We start from the raw sequence: 18,945 nt of genomic DNA, 5'->3' as shown, positions 1-18,945 counted from the left end.
ACAGCATTTGTACACAATTTCCCATCATATTGTCACCTTTCTGTTCCCTTACACTTGAAACTAAAATGGCACATTCTCAAGATGGAATTGTCTTTTAGAAACAGAGGATTACCTGCCTAACACATGGCTTTATATGCAGCCAAACTGTATTTTAGCTTCAGACTGGCATCCTAAAATACTGTCTGTTTTTTGTTTGTTGCCTTTTAGATCATAGATTTCATAGACATTTGGGCTGGAAGGGACCTTGGGAGATCATCGAGTCCAGCCCCCTGCCCAAAGGGCAGGAAGTCAGCTGGGGTCATAGGATCCCAGCAAGATAAGCATCCAATTTACTCTTGAAGGTGTTCAATGTAGGTGCTTGAACCACCTCCGCTGGCAGGCTGTTCCAGACCTTGGGGGCTCGGACAGTAAAGAAATTCTTCCTTATGTCCAGCCTGAAACGGTCCTGAAGCAGTTTGTGAGCATTTGACCTTGTCATCTCCTGGGGCGCTCTGGTGAACAGACGTTCCCCCAGATCCTGGTGGTCACCCCTGATAAACTTATAGGTGGCCATCAGATCACTCCTGAGCCTGCGCTTTTCCAGGCTAAAGAGTCCCATTGGCTCTTTAAAGATGCTGGGTTGGAGTGTAAAGTTCCTCATTTTGTTGTTAAGCTGTACTTATGTATGAAGCCAGACCACTTTGTCATGGCAGTCTCTGAAAGAAATTTGTTTCTATCAGCATAAAAAATAAAGAGGGAGATAGTATAGGGGTGTCAAAATTTCCACAAAAAGAGAGATTCCCTGTAAATAAAGCACTCTTTTGTTAATCACCTGCTACTTTTTGGCAGATAAGAAAATGGAGAATTGGTATGAAGGGTTAATTAACTAGATCCTCATCCCCTGCTTTTCAGTTTAAATCAGATCGAAATCACAAGTCAGATTTACAGTACTGAAAGCTGGAGCAGAATAGCTTGATTTACCTTCACAACTTTGGAATTTTCCTTTTTCAGAAAATTTGAGTGGAGACTTTTTTTTTTGGCACAAGGTTTCACCCTCATGATTACATTTTTCTAGTCTAATGAAGTTTTATGAACTGGAAAACAGGAAGATTGACAGATGGAGACATTTCCCAGATAAATATTATGCTCCGTTCTGTTTGTTATTCCTATCACCCTATTTGGAACAATTTAGCAGTCTCTGCTCCAGAGAAATAATCCTAGAATAGCAGTCAGGTCTGAAAGGCATTGGGGAGGTTTGCAGAGCACCTGCTGCTGTGCACGTCTGGCTCAAAACTGCTCATTTTTTGTTCCCTCATTTCCACAGCACTAAATTCAATCAGTATTTTAAGCAACAAAAGAAGCAAGAGCAACACTCTGTGGCTGTTCACTAGTGATTTCATAAATGAAGATCAACTACAGAGTGTTTGGTTATTGAAAAGGGCAGTGTATTATTAAAAATATAAAGATGTAATAGAAGAAGTTCATGAGACAAATGTTGAATGAACTAAGTAATAGGCAGGTGCGTGAAGACTGCTTCCAAAATTGTCCAGTTTCAGGCCAATATTCTGTACAAAAGATGTCACAAGGGACGGCTCTGATAAAAACAGCAAGGCCTAATTACTTGCAGCTGTCTGGAGCATAGGATCATCACAGAGGCCTAGATGACCTATAAAAATGCTATATTTGGGAGAAGATACAAAAGGGATTAGGAAAAGGAGGAGTCAGAGACAGCCAAGGATACAATTAGGAGCCTCCCCGGGTTATCAAAGGTTGAGTAGTGCCCAGGAAAGCTGAAGCCAGCCAGGCCAGCCTTATGTGGGTGGACACAAGGCTCCAGATGTGATGAAGTGCCCTGGGAGTTGCAGGTGAACATAAATTATGACTTCTTTAAATCATTCTTGACCAGAGCAAAGCAGCCAGAAAACCCAGGAGAGTTAGAGAGAGAGCTTAGAGAGTCTGGGGAGTATCTTAAAAAATCTAAATAAGGATGCAAAGTTTAAAATACCAGGGCAGAAAAAAAAGATTTTTTCTAAAGAAATAAAAGTAGGGACTGAACCCTTTTCCTTGATGCCTCAAGGGGATATGTGACCTCATGCAATTCCCAGTGTAGACCAATGCCTAACAGGACCCTGCAGTTTAACCCAGGTCCACTGAAGTGATGTGCTTTTATGCTGGGTAATTGATTCTTGTTAAGGGAGGACATTCTTGCTGTCTCACGGTGGTATCACGTGAAGCACACCACCCAGCTGATCCTGCATTTGAGAGAGAGTAAAGACAGCTTTAAAACTGAAACAAAATTCCCTTCAGTCCACGTAAGAGATAATGCAGTAACTCAGACATGTGCAAGAGGGATATGTTTAGGGCTGAATGTTTCTTTGTCTGCTCCTGTAAGTCCCTCATAAACAAGGAGTTCTATGCAGTCCCTGAAGGAAGAACAATAGGATCATGTCAGCTAAGAGGGGAAGCCTGACCCATATGGTAGGGGCTTAGTTTGAGATTCAGGAAATCTGGGTGCAATTCTTCCATTCTGCCAGTGGCTTGCAATGGGACCTTGGGCAAAGCAATTAGTCGTGTAGCTCTGAAATGTCTTCTGCTACCTGTCAAAGTACAGAAGGTACCTACATACTTCCTGCAGATACTGTTGAGCTTTTTAGAAAAGCTCATCCACACTTCTGCTCCTCCATGCCACCCCACCTAGTAAAACTCTCTAGCTTAAACTGAGATTTAGTACTGAAAATAGTTACCTTAAATGTTTGGTTTAATCCTGCAGCCACACAGCACAGTATTTTATTGGTTGTATTTGTTGCTTGTGTATTTATCAAAAGGTTTAGAAGCAATGACATCAATCTTGCATTGCTTTTTAGACTTCACCAAACATCAGAAGTTTTTCAGTCCTTCTGCACAATTTAAGAGGTATAAATTTCATAGACATTTGGGCTGGAAGGGACCCCGGAGGATCATCGAATCCAGCCCCTTGGCCCAGGGGCAGGAAGTCAGCAGGGACCATAGGATCCCAGCAGGATAAGCATCCAAATGTGTTTTGAAGGTGTTCAAAGTGGGTGCTTGAACCGCCTCCAGTGGCAGTCTGTTCCAAACCTTGGGGCTCGAACAGTAAAGAAGTTCTTCCTTATGTCCAGCCTGAATCAGTCGCGGCAGAGTTAGTGACCATTCGATCTTGTTGTCCCTTGGGGCGCTCTGGTGAACAGACGTTCCCCCAGATCCTGATGAACACCCCTGATAAACTTATAGGTGGCCACCAGATCACCTCTGAGCCTGGGCATTTCTAGGCTGAATAGCCCCATGGCTCTCAGCCTGTCATCATAAGGTCTGTTTTCCTGACCTCTGATCATGCACGTGGCTCTCCTCTGTACCCTCTCAAGCTTCTCCACATCCTTTTTGAATTGAGGAGCCCAAAACTGGACGCAGTACTCCAGCTGTGGTCTCACCAAGGCCAAGTACAAGGGGAGAATGACGTCCCGGGATCTGCTTAAGAAGCATCTATGGATGCAAGCCAGTGTTTTGCTCGCTTTACTAGCTGCAGCATCACACTGAAGGCTCCTGTTCATCTTGTGGTCAACCATGACCCCCAAGTCCCTTTCATCTGTAGTGCTAGCCAGCATAGCACTACCGAGCCTATATGCATGATGCAGGTTTTTCCTCCCAAGGTGGAGAACCTTGCATTTTTCGGTATTAAACAACATCAGGTTCTCGTCCACCCATATCATGAGTCTGTCTAGATCTGCCTGGATCACCTCCTGTCTTCAGGTGTAGATGCTTTACCCCAGAGTTTGGTGTCGTCAGCGAACATGGCCAGTCCACTTCTGACACCAATGTCCACATCATTGATGAAGATGTTAAACAGTATAGGCCCTAAGACAGAGCCTTGTGGGACCCCACTGGTCACAGCGCACCAAGACGATTGGCTCCCGTCAACCACCACCCTCTGGGTCCTACTGCGGAGCCAGTTCCCCAGCCAGTGGATCATGGTGACGTCAGGGCCACAGTTAGTTAGCCAGTTTAGCCAAGAGGTGATCGTGGGATACCAGATTGAAGGCTTTTTAAAGTTGAGGTATACGATGTCGATCTCTTCCTCCCTTGTCCAGGTGATAAGTCACCTGGTCATAAAAGGAAATGAGATTGGTCAAGCAAGACCTACCTGCAACAAACCCATGCTGGGTATCCCTCAGGATATTGCCTTCAGCTAGTCTGTTAAGGATGACCTCTTCGATCTTTTCCAATACCATCCCTAGGATAGAGGTCAGGCTGATAGGCCTGTAGTTTGCCAGATCTACTTTCCTCCCTTTCTTGAACATAGGCACCACATTGGCCCTCTTCCAATCTTCGGGCACTTCACCAGAGCACTAAGAGCTCTCAAAGATCTGTGCCAGGGGCTGAGCTATGATGCTTGCCAGCTCCCTGAGTACCCTTGAGTGTAAACCTCCAGGGCCGGCTGACTTGAAGGTATCCAGCCTGTCGAGGTGTTCCTTCAGGTAGTTAAGTAGATATCTATTTTTAAAACAAACATCTTCTAAGAGGAAGAAAGAGAGGGGCTTTTGCTTTACCAGCTTGTCGTCTTCCCCACACCAGGGCTAGCGACAGAAGTTACACATAAACCGGTTTAAGCGATCAAAAAGTAGTTTAAGCCTGCAACAGAACAGAAGGTCAGTGCACATAAACCAGTTTCAGAATGGCCAAAACTGGTTTAAAATAAATTTGGTTGAATGTAGTATCAGACTTAACTGATTTGGATCAAACTGGTTTATGAAACTTCTATCCCAGACCCTTTCCTGGTTCAGGTTAAATCACAGTCCCCCAGCATCCCAGCATGCTTTCCAGCCCTGAGCTGGGCTGTGCTGTCTGCTCCAGAGAGCAGGGCTGGTCCTGCCCCTCTGCTCCTTAGCTGGAGCAGTGAGCGCTGGCTGACAAAGGGCTGCCGGGGGGCAGGCCTGGCTGTGGATATAGCCCAGTCTTCAGGGGGGAGGGAACTGCCCCCTCCCAGGCAAACCTTGGCTGGAGTCTGGGGCCAGGGAGGGGGGTTAAACCTCACTTGTCCTGCTCAAACTTACTGCTGGCTGCAGCTGTGGACTACAAATCCCCGAGGCACCTGGAAACAGGAAGAGGACATGATGAGCAACCCTGCAGAGTCCTGATGCAATGATTTTGGACTGTAAATCCTAGACACCTTGGGGGGCAGCAGGAAGAGGAAGTGAACACACAGCCCATGCTGGCTACATATGAGAGAGTCATGCTCTAGCACCCCTGGCTTCTGGCCTCAGCTAGTTTAGGCATGTGGCTGTATTTGCTAAATCAACGGTAAATGTCTGTTCACTTCTGTTTCAGTTTAATCTGTGTATCTTAGACTAACCTGCAAAGACTGAATCGAGTCAGCCTTAGGCTTTTTGACTGTCTGTACTTAGCCCAATAGGCTATGCTCTGCTGAGGTAACCATAGTAGTCTTAACACAAATGGCTGGCTCCTGGCATGTACGTCAAATGCATGTAGCTATGAAAAGAATCAAAGCCATTCCCATTGGAACTGGTTTCCATAGGAGCAGGTTTGTACCTAAGGTGCATTGCAGCCTTCACTTGCTCCGTGCCCCATACCTTACAAATGTGGCTGCAACTCCACAGAAGAGAAGAACAGCCGCTAACGACTTCAGGAAGCCTGTTGCCTGAGGAGGACTGTTCAAATGCCCCTGGTGCAGCAAAAGCTATGTACCAGCAGCGCAAAATCTACAGCCTGTAGGCTGGATCTGGCCCCTGAGGTGACTAGATGCAGCTGAGAGCATAAGGGATCACCAGCAAGCAGTTTGGCCTGGCGTGTCCCCTTTTCTACCCTGCACTGTTCTGCTGATCCCCTCACCAACCTTTCCTGCTCTGCTTTCTTCCTCTCCCCGTTGGCTCCCTCTGACATTGGCACCTCCTTGGCCTCTCTCTTCTTCCCCACTTCCTGCACCAGGGTGGTGACCTGCAGTGCAGCTGGATCACAAGGACCTGGCCCACTACTCTAAAAGGTTGACTATCACTGCTATGCACCTTTTAAAAGGAGTACGACTCCGTCAAACACCAGAATTAGATCCCTGGCTGGTAGGGAAAGGAGGGTCAGTGGCGTGTCTCTGGTTACGCTCACACTTCGCTGTGCTTCATTTTCATAGATTTCATAGACATCAGGGCTGGAAGGGACCTCGGAAGAAAATCAAGTCCAGCCCCCTGCCCAAAGGGCAGGAAGTCAGCTGGGGTCATAGGATCCCAGCAAGATAAGCATCCAATTTACTCTTGAAGGTGTTCAATGTAGGTGCTTGAACCACCTCCGCTGGCAGACTGTTCCAGACCTTGGGGGCTCAGACAGTAAAGAAATTCTTCCTTATGTCCAGCCTGAAATGGTCTCGCAGGAGTTTGTGACCGTTCGACCTAGTCATCCCTTGGGGCACTCTGGTGAACAAACGTTCCCCCAGATCCTGGTGGTCACCCCTGATAAACTTATAGGTGGCCATCAGATCACTCCTGAGCCTATGCTTTTTCAGGCTAAAGAGTCCCATGGCTCTCAGCCTGTCATCGTAAGATCTGTTTTCCTGACCTCTGATCATGCGCTTGGCTCTCCTCTGGACTCTCTCAAGCTTCTCCACATCCTTTTTGAATTATGGAGCCCAAAACTGGACGCAGTACTCCAGCTGCGGCCTCACCAAGGCCGAGTACAAGGGGAGAATGACGTCCCGGGATTTGCTCGAGAAGCATCTATGGATGCATGCCAGCATTTTGGTCGCTTTACTAGTCGCAGCCTCGCATTGCAGGCTCATGTTCATCTTGTGGTCAATGATGACCCCCAAGTCTCTTTCTTCTGTAGTGCTAACCAACGTAGCACTGCTGAGCCTATAAGGGTGCTGCAGGTTTTTCCTCCCAAGGTGGAGAACCTTGCATTTTTCAGTGTTAAACACCATGAGGTTCTCGTCTGCCCATTTGCTGAGCTTGTCCAGGTCAGCCTGGATCACCCACCTATCTTCTGGCGTGGATGCTTTGCCCCAAAGTTTGGTGTCATCGGAGAACTTGGCCAGTCAACTCCTGACTCCAATGTCCACATCATTAATGAAGATGTTGAACAGTATGGGTCCCAGGACAGAGCCTTGAGGGACCCCACTGGTCACAGGGCACCACGATGAGTGACTGCCATCAATTACAACCCTCTGGGTCCGACCACGGAGCCAATTTCCAAGCCAGTGGATCGTGGTGCAGCCAGTTTGGCCAAGAGGTGATCATGGGATACCAGATCAAAAGCTTTTTTGAAGTCAAGATATATGACATCAATCTCTTCTCCCTTGTCCAGGTGATAGGTCACCCGGTCATAGAACGAAATGAGATTGGTCAAACAAGACCTACCTGCAACAAACCCGTGCTGGCTATCCCTTAGGATGTTATCCTTGGCCAGTCCCTCAAGGATGGCCTCCTTAATAAACTTTTCTAAGATCTTCCCCAGGATAGAAGTCAGGCTAATGGGCCTGTAGTTAGCCGGATCCACTCTCCTCCCTTTCTTGAAGATCGGCACCACGTTGGCCTTCTTCCAGTCTTTGGGCACTACACCAGAGCGCCAGGAGTTTTCAAAGATCCGTGCCAGGGGCTGGGCTATGACGCTCGCCAGCTCCTTGAGGACCCTGGGGTGCAGATTGTCAGGGCCGGCTGACTTGAAGGTATCCAGCTTCTCAAGATGTTCCTTCACATGGTCAGCATTTATAAAGGGTAGGGGATCCCCATCACCCGGATCTCCCTGTCCCATAGCAGGCATGGGTGTCCCATGGGACTGATGAAAGACTGACGCAAAGTACCTATTTAATAGGTTGGCTTTTTCCTGGGCGTCAGTTGTCAGTTGCCCCATCTGGTTTAGCAGGGGTCCAACGTTGTCCTTGCTTTTCCTCCGGCTCCCCACATATCTGAAAAAGGACTTTTTGTTGTCCTTGATGCTTGAAGCTAGTTGGAGTTCAGTTGCAGCCTTGGCTTTCCTGGTTTGCTCCCTGCAGGACTGGACCAGTGCAGAATAATCCTCCTAGGAGGTGAATCCCATCCTCCATCCTTTGTAGGCTTTCCTTTTCAGCTGTAGGAGGTCCGCTAGGTCCCTGGAGAGCCAGGGAGGGCTGCTGTGCCTTCTTGCTGCCTTTCCTGCGTGTTGGAATAGATTTAGCTTGTGCATTGAGGATCGCTTCCTTGAGAAGCAATCACTCTTCTTGAACTCCCATCTCCCTGGGGTCATGGTCCCTAAGGGCCTGACTGACAAGCCTCCTGAGCTTGTCAAAGTCAGCTTTTCTGAAGTCAAGGACTTCTGTGTTGCTGACTGCCTTGCCAGCTTTACAGTGGATGGTGAAGGTGATCAGCTCGTGATCGCTGTCACCCAGCTTCCCATCGATCACTAGGTCGCCAATTAGGTCGTCCCCCGTAGCCAATACCAGGTCGAGCAGCGCTTTGCCTCTTGTTGGCCCATAGACTTCTTGAGTCAGGTAGAGGTCATCCACGCACGAGAGAAAGCTTTGCGACCGCTCGGATTTTGCTGAGTGATCTTCCCAGGAGATGTCCGGATAATTGAAGTCACCCATGACAACCAAGGTCCTGGAGCAAGCAGCCTCAGTCAGTTCCTGGGCGAACTCCTGGTCAAGCTCAGGACTTTGAGTGGGAGGTCTGTAGTAGACTCCCACCGTTGTGTCCCCTGTGCCGTATTCCCCACGACTTTTTACCCAGAGGGTCTCTAGCTGTCCATGCCGGTCGCCAACATCAGCTTGCAGGGACATGTAGCTTTCCTTCACATAGAGAGCTACACCCCCTCCCCTTTTGTCAACATGATTCCTCCTTTTGGTGTCTGGCATTTCTGGTAGAGCACACCTAGATGTCTTCTAGAACGGGGGCACCAGAGAAAGCCTCCTCCTTCCCACAACTGCACACCTGTGAAAGAGGGGGCAGAAACTTGCTGTACAGCTCTTCCTGGCTGGTGCCTTTTGGCAAAAGCCCTGTGAAGGGAAGGTGATTCTTGCCTAAGAAAAGCATTAACCCCTAAGGATTTGCTCAGTTTCACAGGGTGCCTTAGAAACAAAATACATTTAATTTCTAGTGTCTGATTACTGCTTTCATTTTCATTCCCTTCTGAAGGTGGGGAACAGAACATAGGATGTTTCGAGAAGGATAGTGTACTGGAGTATAACACAGGAGCAAGGCCTGTGAAAGACATTTTGAGGCTTGGTATGTCCCAGTAGGGAACTGCCCTCCCATTTTGGCAACAGGAAATATGGGATCTCTGAAGACCTATTACCTCTACCTTCTACAGAAAACCATCTCTGGATCTATTCCATACTCATCATCATTAGGGGTCCGCTGTGCTTAGGGGCCTGGTACAATTGTGCCCCTGCTCTCCTTTTCTAGTAGGCCCTTCCCAAGAGACCTGGGTATTGTTCCCAGCATTCCTGTTGGCCCAATGGGCATCCTTGGGCTTCTCCATGCTTTTCTTGTCCCCATGTGGCGGTGAGAATACTTCCTTCCTTTTTAAAGCCTTTGAGGTCAGCTACGAAAGGTGCTATTCAAGAGCTTTCTTGGTATTCTCTTCTGTAGAGTAGTATTTTATAGAAATAATTAGGCTTGTAATAAAGTGACTTCAGAATATCAAAAATAATTGTGCATGTTGAGAGTAAACACCATCGAAACAATGGGAGCTGGAAAGAGTGCAGTGCCTGAGGTGCGTCAAGGTGACATTATGTAGCACTGACATTTACAAAAGCGGCCTGCTTCTAGATTGTATTTGCCATGTTTGCTGAGGTTCTTCTATAAAATGAAAGTAATGGATGAAGGAACAAGAAAAGTATTTCAATTTTATTTTTTTAACAGAATGAGAGATTGGGTGTTAATAACAGTTTTTTCCCCTTGAAAGCCAGGCTGCATATCTGTTTAGGAGGCAGTTACAGAGATGCCAAAGCTTCCTGCCATCATATTCAAAGGAAAATTATCAGGCAGGAAAGTCATAGAGCAAAGAAGATGAAATTATCTTTTTCTCATAGCAGTATATTTCAGAACAGTAATTATTGTTTATCCTCTCTGGATCTCGGAAGTGTTGATAAATATAATTATTTTGTTTGCTTTCCCTTGACTAATGCTTATGGCTTAGGTGAATCAATGGTGGAACTAATGTATTTAAGTCTTGTATTAATGAGCAAAAGAATTTCTCTGCTAAGGGCCTGATCCTGCCAACACTCGTTATTTGGCCTGGTGCTAACTAACCGATAAGTCATCCATTGACATTCAAGAGCGAGTGGGGACAGGTTCCAGCTGAAAGACAGACATTTTAAATGAGTGCCGTTATTAGACCAGCTAAAATAGTTGGAAAAAATCTTCTTGTAGGGTTTTGGGTACAAACACCCTTCTTCAGGCAAAAGGAGTTTCTGCAGTTGTCCCTTAGCAGAGCTTCCGAACTGAAACAGCTCAGGTCTGAAGGATGAAACTCTGGAGGCTGAAATCTTTGTGTCTCTTTTTGCAGGGATCCCCAGAGTCTGTATCCCCCTGAGGTTAGCAACGCCAAACTGCAGTATGCTGGATGGGGTCCAAAAGGGCAGCAACTGGTAAGCAAATCTAAGTGTACAAATGAGTTTGTAAAATTGTTGTAATTCAAGAGGTACTCTTCCTCATCTCGTTTCTTGGAGCCCATAGGGCATGTGGATGTCTTTTCCCATCATTCCTATCATGGAAAAATACTAATTCAGACCTGGACATTGTGGCCTCAAAGTGGGCATTCATCAATGCACTAGTCTGTCAGCACACAACTCACTAAGACAAGTGGAGACCTTGATGTGTGGGTGTTTTGGCATTTTGGGCAGGTACCTACTTAGGCCCACCATACAAAATAGCTAAGTAAAAAAAAGAAAAAGAAAAAAAAAGTAACTTATAGGAAAAGCCACCAAGGCTGTTTCATATTTACCTCATACTGGCTTTACTTTACTTTATCTGTTGTCTAGGTCCACCCTACCTTGACCCTTCTGATGTTCAGTTCTGCATGTGTCTAAAAGGGCAAAGGGCTAGTTATATCAATTGATCTCTAATGGCACCTGCAAAGAGCTTGTTTTAACAAATATAAGTTGTGTATTTATATCTTAAGGAAGGCAAACCAACAGATTTTCTTTTAAATATAGGAAACTAGCAATATGTCAATGGCAATCAGAGATAATAGATCTGATTCTCCTGTTGGGCATAGAGGCAAATTCTCTATTTCTACCTGCTTTATACCTGGTTTATAACATTTCTGCTTCCCTGAAGCTTCTCCAGACTTGCAGCTCTGTTAAAAGTTTAGGCACAGTTGGCAGGGGGAGGCCATCCCCAGAGGAGCAAGGGATGTTGCAGTTGAAGACTAATGTGTATTGGCCAGTCCACGTGGAGAGTGGGTCCAGAGCTGTACTGGATTTGCAGTAGATTTGGCCCATGATGATTTGTGAAATGGACATAGGTAGATAGTGAGGCGGGTCTGAGGGGTTAGAAAAAAAAGGAGCCCAAGTGGCATACTCTGGTTCAAAAACCATCATGGATTCTTCATTGCTCATGAATGAAGGCTTCCACACCATTAGAGTCATGAAATACCAATTCTGTCATCTGCTATCTTGGAATTCACCCATCTTATAACAAACGTGAACCTATTTTAAGCATTTTTACTAGTCATTTCTGTTGGAAACAGCAGAGCTTACAGAGTCCGAAGGACACTTTTGAACAGTTGATAATATACAGTGTATGGTGGCATATGTTTAAAGATACTTTCAGTAATCAGAGACTGCCTTTAAGGAAATTTGAAGAACAATAAGAGATTCCTCCCCTCCCTTGCCCCTCCTCACATGCATTCATTTGATCTTTATTTTAGTTCAGCAAAGGAAGCAAAACAGAAGTTCCAATTTTCTAATCTGAAAGTTGACTCTGAATTGTGCTAATGATGTTCTGTAGTTCACAAGTGCCTCTCTTCGTCCTTGGGTCTTGGCTGTAGCCATGTTGGTCTAAGGACATAGGCGGACAAGGTTCTTTGGGAAAATCTGATCTCCTTTATTAGACCAACTAAAATAGTTGGAAAAAATCTTCTTGCAGAGTTTTGGGTACAAACACCCTTCTTCAGGCAAAGGAAGTGTCTGCAGTTGTCCCTTAGCAGATTGTCCAGTTCTGAAGGAATACTGTCATTACCTGCCTTATGCTCTTTGAATGCTAGCAATTCCTCCAGATTCATCTTTAGAGCAGGGAACATAGCTATGTCACAGCCAAGCACAATGTATTTCTTAAACACATGCTGTAACTGTTCAATTATATAACACAAGGAGAAATGTCTTCCTGTGTTGGCTGACGTCCCTGTACCACTGAAATCACTGGAGCTTTTTTTCATTGATCTCATTAAGAGCAGATTCAGGGTTTTAATACCTTGAAGCATTGGGTTTGGTAGACCTTGTTCTAGCTAGTGTAAGTGAGGCTATTCTCTTAAGTATCTACCATATTTTCTCATGTATAACACACTCCAAATATCTCATGCACTCTGTTTTTGGAAGGACACAAGAAAGAAAAAAAAATCTTACCTTGGAGTGGAGGCTGGTATGTTGGGTCTGAGGTCTCCAAGCCTGGGGGTTGCGTGGGGAGACCCAATATGGCACAGCAGTGATGGGGCTACGCAGCAGGTCTGACCCAGCAGCAGTCTCAGACTCAGTGTCCTGGGTCCAACCCAGCATGTGGCTGTAGAGCCAGTGCATGGAGTTGGACCCAGTTTGCTCAGTCAGACCTGGTACTCAAACTGCTGACCAGCCTGTATGCCAATCTGATCTGATGTGGTTGCGGGGGTGGAGGGGTCCCCACAGGTGTGGATATCTGGCAGTAGGGCGCAATCACAGTGCTCCAACACTGCTACCATTTTGTCCCTTCCCTCCTCCCGCCCTCACCCCCACTGCCAAAATATGAGACCTGTGGGGAGCCCTTTTCTTTGCATGCAGTGTGCACCCCAGTTTTCTCCAGCTGGCTTCATGGAGAAAGATAAAGGGTTATATGTGTGAAAATACCATATCTGTTACATGAAACAGCATATCCCTTTACCACTTCTAAATGCACTGTCTTCTATTTTCATTGCATTCACTTTATTCACGCTCATTATTCAGTGGCACTTCCTAAAGTGCTGCAGTACATAGCGGTGATTTGCATCCTAGTGCAATCGGTGTCTGCGCTGATGAAGTTCTCTGGTCACATCATTGAGTCTCCCTTCGTAGAAGCAACTTATTAGAACCCAAAACCTGTTCTGTTTTGCAAAATGGTTGACACATTTCCTCTCCAAAGGCTTACCAGCTTGGCACTGTCTACACATGCCAGAAGACAAAATCCCAGGATTTGATCTCTCTATCAGGAGATCATGAGTCAGACCTAATTTGACTTGGAAATCAGGAGTCTTGTGATTTTTTCATGAGAGTTGGCTTTACTGTGCTGTGCTGGCCAGAGTCTCTGAGACCACTCTCCTCTCCTATTCACAGCACATCTTTTGCCCACTCCTGTTTTTCATGTGTTGGGAGAGAAGGGGTAATGGGTAATGTTTTCTTTGTACTACTTGCTTATTTCCTGCCTTAAAGGACAGCGCGTCTCCCTGACTAGGACAGCTTTCCAACTGGTTTGTGCTGCTTTGGAGCCAGGACAGAATTTGACCTCGAAGGCTTCTTCTTTTCATAGCTATTTTTTTAAACACCCTCCCCCACTTCCCTCCAAGGGGCAGCTTTTGGCCACTAACTTCTGCTTCAACACTGGCAGCACTTTCTTGGGCATGCCTAATGAGACTGGAAGGGGAAGAAAAGTGAAATCTGAAGCAGAAGCAAACCAGTCTGCATCCTTTATAAAAATCTTCTCCCAAGAGCACTGTTCCCTTTTTCCTTGCTTTCTTTTGTCTTTTCCTGTTATGTCACCAGTTCATTTGAGATTAGAAAGTCCTTGGGACTCCCCACTTGTCTGTGCCAATAGAGCTATATACATGGAGCAAATAGTGGCGCTGAGACAATGGGCTTGAGCTACAAACGCAAACACATGTCACTTCTGACACTTGAAATGAGTGCTTTGCCCCCGGTTTTCTAAAATTTAAAACCAATGCAGTTGGCTGCCACTCAGCGATACCGGGACCTGGACCAATCGCTCTTGTGGTCTCTACAAAGCCTTCCCATTAAGTTCAAGAGCCTGAGAAGAAAAGTGCAGCTCATAAAATGTCATTTAACTACAAGTAACTTAGCAAGCCCAAGCTTGACCATAAAATGAATATGAGAGCGATGCTACAGTTAGCAGAGCAAACAATTTGCTGGCATGCATCAACCAATGTGCCTCAAGCAAAACGAAGGAAATTATTGTCCAGCTCTACTTGGCATTGGTGAGGCCACAACTGGAGGACTGCATCCAGTTTTGTGTGCCACACATCAAGAAGGATGTGGAGAAGCTTGAGAGAGCCCCGAGAAGAGCCACTCGTATGATTAGAGCCCTAAAGAGCAAGCCATATGAGGAAAGGCTGATAGATATGGGACTGCTGAGCCTAGAAAAGAGAAAACTTTGCAGGGATTTGGTGGCAGCTTACAAATATATCAGGGGAGAGCATAATGGGCTAGGTGAACAAGTATTCAGCAAAGCACACCAGGGAAAAACCAGGAGTAATGGTCATAAACTCCTAGAAGGTTTCAGTCTGGATATAAGGAAAAACTTCTTCACAGTTCATGTGACCACACTCTGGAATAAACTCCCAGTGAGTCCTGGGAGATCTTCAAAAGGAGACTGGACACACACCTCACTTGATCTTTCCTGCCTGGAGCAGGGGGCTGGACCCCATGATCTCAAGCAGTGCATAGCCATCAAAAAGGCTCTACAGGGGTAATAAAACTCTGGGTGAACTTGGTGCCTGAGAACCATGCGAGAGTGGCACCCTCGGTTTATCCACAGGAGAGCTGCAGCATGAACAGCAACAATGTAGGTTCCCCTTCCAGCACAGTCAAACCCTGAGCTTGTGCAGCCGCCTCCCGGGAGTGAGTTCAGATCCATAGTTAGACTCTTGAATAGAAGGTCTTTGAGAATGAAACTGTGGAAATCAGGCCACTTTTGTCTAGGTGCCTGTAGGGATTTCAGTAACTAACTTTTTATGCATCCAGTTTAACATTTTAACTTAAAAGCAATAGCCTGCACCTATTAATAGCAACATCTTGGGGCCTTGGTGCTATTTTACTTGTAAGCAGCTGTTGCTGTTAAAGGGCACACCGTGTGAATACATGGTAGGGAAGCTGTACCTAGGAAAATGCGGCTGGCAAGCAGCTTTTACTTTCCCAGATTTTTACTATTTCCATCAATTGTACATACAGATACCGCCACCTGGACTAAGGGACCAACAATAAGGTTACTGAGCTTAGAGTGCTTGCCTGCACTGACAAGGTAAAAGTACTTTTCACATGTGCTGGCACTGACAAGGTAAAAGCATTTTTCACGGTTACAGATCAGATACAGGAGGAAACAATTCTGTACAACTCAGTAGCCAGGCATTATAATCCAATAATTCTCCCTTTCTCTGGTCAGAATACTCATTCTGCAGTGAAGAGGGACATTTTATTCTGGGGCTTCCAGCCTAGTCTATTTTTTACCGTTTCAACCACCTCTTCAAACTGTCCAAAACATGTGGAAAGGGGATTATGTCTGTACTTATCTTCCAAATGTTGCTGAAGCTCTGGAGTATAGTACAGATATGCCAGATAGTTCAAATTCATCTCTGTTTCTGCAGAAGACAATGGGTCTTCTCGATTGTACGTGCTTTGGGGCAGACCTTGTCTTTAATATTTGTGTGTTGTGCAGCTTCAAGAGTGCAGCTGGCACTGAAAAGATAAATAACAATGATGGACATGGTATTGTGTGATAAGGAATAATAAATCCTCTAAGAATTCTCAAGTTCAGTAAAATATTTATGCCAGGTAAAAGAAGTAACAAGTCACATGTCAAAGTGTTCTTGCATCCCTTGAGCAATAAGCAGCAATGCTGGTAAATAGCTCCCCGTAATTGATATTGCTGCATAAAAAGTGCAATTCAATTAGGAGCAAAACCGGAATTCATTCCTGTGCTGAAGATGTGAATGACAGACGATTCTGCAAAAAGCCAGGATCTGCCTGTTTAATTTTTCTTGTATTGAATGATTTCAACACAGTAGCATAGATCACAGGCTAGCTGGGTTTTATATGGCTTTTTCAGTTACAGAATGCTGGTTAAATGATGGCACCTGGAACTAAACCAGACTGACTCCTCTAATTAGCTGTTTTGTGCTTGCCTGAATTCATGCCTGTCAGTCCAGGTTAGTTCCAGGCAAAAATGCTGAACAGATAGCAAGAGGAAGACCTCTTTCACAGGAGTAACTGAATCATCTGTTATTGCTTCTAATCCAGCAGGGCTTTTGATCTGCAGTGAGACTATAACTCCTGTAGATGCACTTGTTTCCAGCATTATTGCATAGATCCTGCCTCATTCATTTTTCATGCAGCTGTTCTCTCACATTTTCTGTTGCAGTGACATCTGAATCAATAGGAAGCTGCAGTAGGCTGCATGTAGTTATTCTGGATTGGTTTGCACCTTCTATATAAAGACAAGTTACCCCTTCCCTAATAGCAGGAGCAGTCCCGTTTGCCATGAAACATGAAGGAGTTAATTCAGGACCTAGCAGGCAACCTTTACCTGGTTCTTCTATCACGAAGAAGATAAGAAGAGCAGTATGGACTATTCAGTCCAAGTTCTTTCCACCCATGCCCTAAAAGTGATGCCATGTGGAGTCCCTTGTGGGACACTTCATACCTTTACTGAGTGCCTGGCCTGGTTTGTTGGACAGCATGCTTTGGCCTGAGAGTAGGTTCTTAAAGTTTCTAGTCATTGGGGGAAAAGCCACCTTTTACTTTTAAAACTCAAGACCTACAGGGCTAGCGCCAGCTTTTGCAGCAGAACCAAGCTGCATGTTTTAGGGGACACTCTCCTGAAGAGCCTTTTTCAGTCTTGCTTCCTTTACTGTCTCTTGCTTTTACTACTGATTTTGGTAAGCCCATATTCCCTGTAAACTCCATGAAAAATGGGTTATATTTTTTAGTGCTTTGTTGTCCACAATGCCCTATGATTGCACATGGCTGTCATTTCCTTTGGCAGCAGTGAACTTTGTGGGTGCCTCCAGATGAGCGCGGTCATGTAGTATGTGGCGCTGCAAACATGTTTGCAGCGCCACATACCTCACCGTCTGGTGTTCTCCACGCTGCAAGGGCACGCTGCCTGAGCATGCACTGCACTGGGGTTTTTTTCCGCTGGTTTTTTTGACCTCTGGGTTATCCAGGAGTCGGAAAAAAAACCATGGGGGGAAAAAAAAATGGAGTAACGGATGCTTGGGCAGCGTGCGCTGCTGAAAAGTGGAGCCAGGCCACCTGGAGCAGTACTGCACTGCCGGCCAGGCTCTGCACAGCAGAATCACCATGGCTGCAGCCCACGGAGGCCCCCAGGACCCCAGGTAAGGCTGCTGGGGTGAGCACAGTTGCTGGCCCCAGCCTCCCCTACCCCACCTGGGGCAGCTTGCTGCACACCAAAGCACGCATGGCACAGGCATTTCCTGTGGACAAGTAGCTGTGGTGCAAAGTGCTCCACCGCTAGTCATTCCCAGGGAACCAAATGTCCACGCACATCTGGATGCACCCTATACGTTTGCCCTTCATGCCCCAAGGAGGAAATCCTCCAGTAAATCATTGATACGATGTCTGTTGATGATGCCAGTATCCTTTTCCACATCAGTGTTGTTAGCACCACAGCTGGATCAGTGAGGATCAGTGCAGGAAGAGTAAGTCAGGCAAAAGCCATGTCTTCCTGACACTGATAGAGAATATTAGTGATTATGTGAAGTAATGTTTATTTCATGGTTATTTACTGAGCTTTTGCTGTGGAAGAAAACAAAACCTTTTCACCAAATGTGAAATACAGGGAAATGGCTCTGTTGGCTTTCAGAGGAGAGAGGAACAATCAGGGCCGGATACAGGGATGGGCCACCTGGGCGGCCACCTGGGGCCCAGACAGAAAGGGGGCTTGAAAATGGTAATTTAAAAATTATTATTATCATTATCTCTGGCAAAGGGGGGCCCAATACTAGAAGTTCCCCCGAGGCTGCCAGGATCCTAGGTACAATGCTGGGAAGAATGATCCAGAGACCGAGCCAGTTACTTGTAGTCATGCAGGGCATGTGGGGGGGGGGCATGGCATGTGGCTGCGCAGGGGCAGGATAGCATGCGGCCGCAGGGCATGTTATGGGGAGTGGGCAGAGCACAGGGAGCACTCCATGGCTGTCTGGCACAGGGAGCATTACCGGGGTATGGTGCATGGAGCATGGGGGCATGGTGGTGTGGGGGTGTGATGCAGCTGTGTGGCATGGGACATGGCCTTGGGGTGTGGTGGAGGGCGTGCGTGGGGGGTGAGGCGCAGGTACGGGTGGGGGCATGCTGTAGGTGGGGGCATAGCATGTGGCTGCAGGGTGCCATGTGGTGAGTAGGTATGGGGGGTGCACCCCACCCTGTGCTGCATGCTACAGCTAGCAGGCACTGCCCGTGTCCCCTGCATCCGCCCCCCGTGTGGCACCCTGCAGCTGCGTGCCATGCCACCCCCACACGCCCCGCCTCCCGCTGTGCGCCATGCGTGCCCCACGGCTGCAGCCAGTGGGCACTACCCACATGAGGGGGCATGGTGTGTGGCTGCAGGGTGCCATGCAGGGAGAGGGTGCAGGGAGCACACCCCATCTCGCGACCAGAAGCTACAATTGGTGGTTGCTGCCCACGACCCCCATGCCGGCTCCCTGCGTGACACTGCAGCCACACACCTGCATGCCATTGCCCCTCATCCACCCTGCTGCCACCGCATGCTCTACATGCCTCTATAGGAGAATCTAAGCAACTACAAGCCAGTCAGTCTCACCTCCATCTTTGGCAAA

The 18,945-nt window shown here is 46.7% G+C and overlaps 1 protein-coding gene across 5 annotated transcripts in view; it reads left to right on the top strand.

Moving 5' to 3' along the window:
- The window catches only part of DPP6 (dipeptidyl peptidase like 6), an 842,266-nt gene that overhangs the window by 673,226 nt on the left and 150,095 nt on the right, over positions 1–18,945 (top strand). For all 5 annotated transcript variants that reach the window (XM_090047677.1, XM_090047678.1, XM_090047674.1 and 2 more), the window contains exon 7: positions 10,480–10,561. In XM_090047677.1, the coding sequence (XP_089903803.1) occupies positions 10,480–10,561 (82 nt within the window). The remainder of the gene's footprint in view (positions 1–10,479; positions 10,562–18,945) is intronic.

This window comes from Crocodylus siamensis, chromosome 5, assembly GCF_052110815.1.
Source record: "Crocodylus siamensis isolate JL-2025a chromosome 5, ASM5211081v1, whole genome shotgun sequence".
Taxonomy (NCBI): Eukaryota; Metazoa; Chordata; order Crocodylia; family Crocodylidae; genus Crocodylus; species Crocodylus siamensis.
Note: the sequence above shows the minus strand (reverse complement) of the source record. Positions and strands in the feature narration are given on the sequence as shown.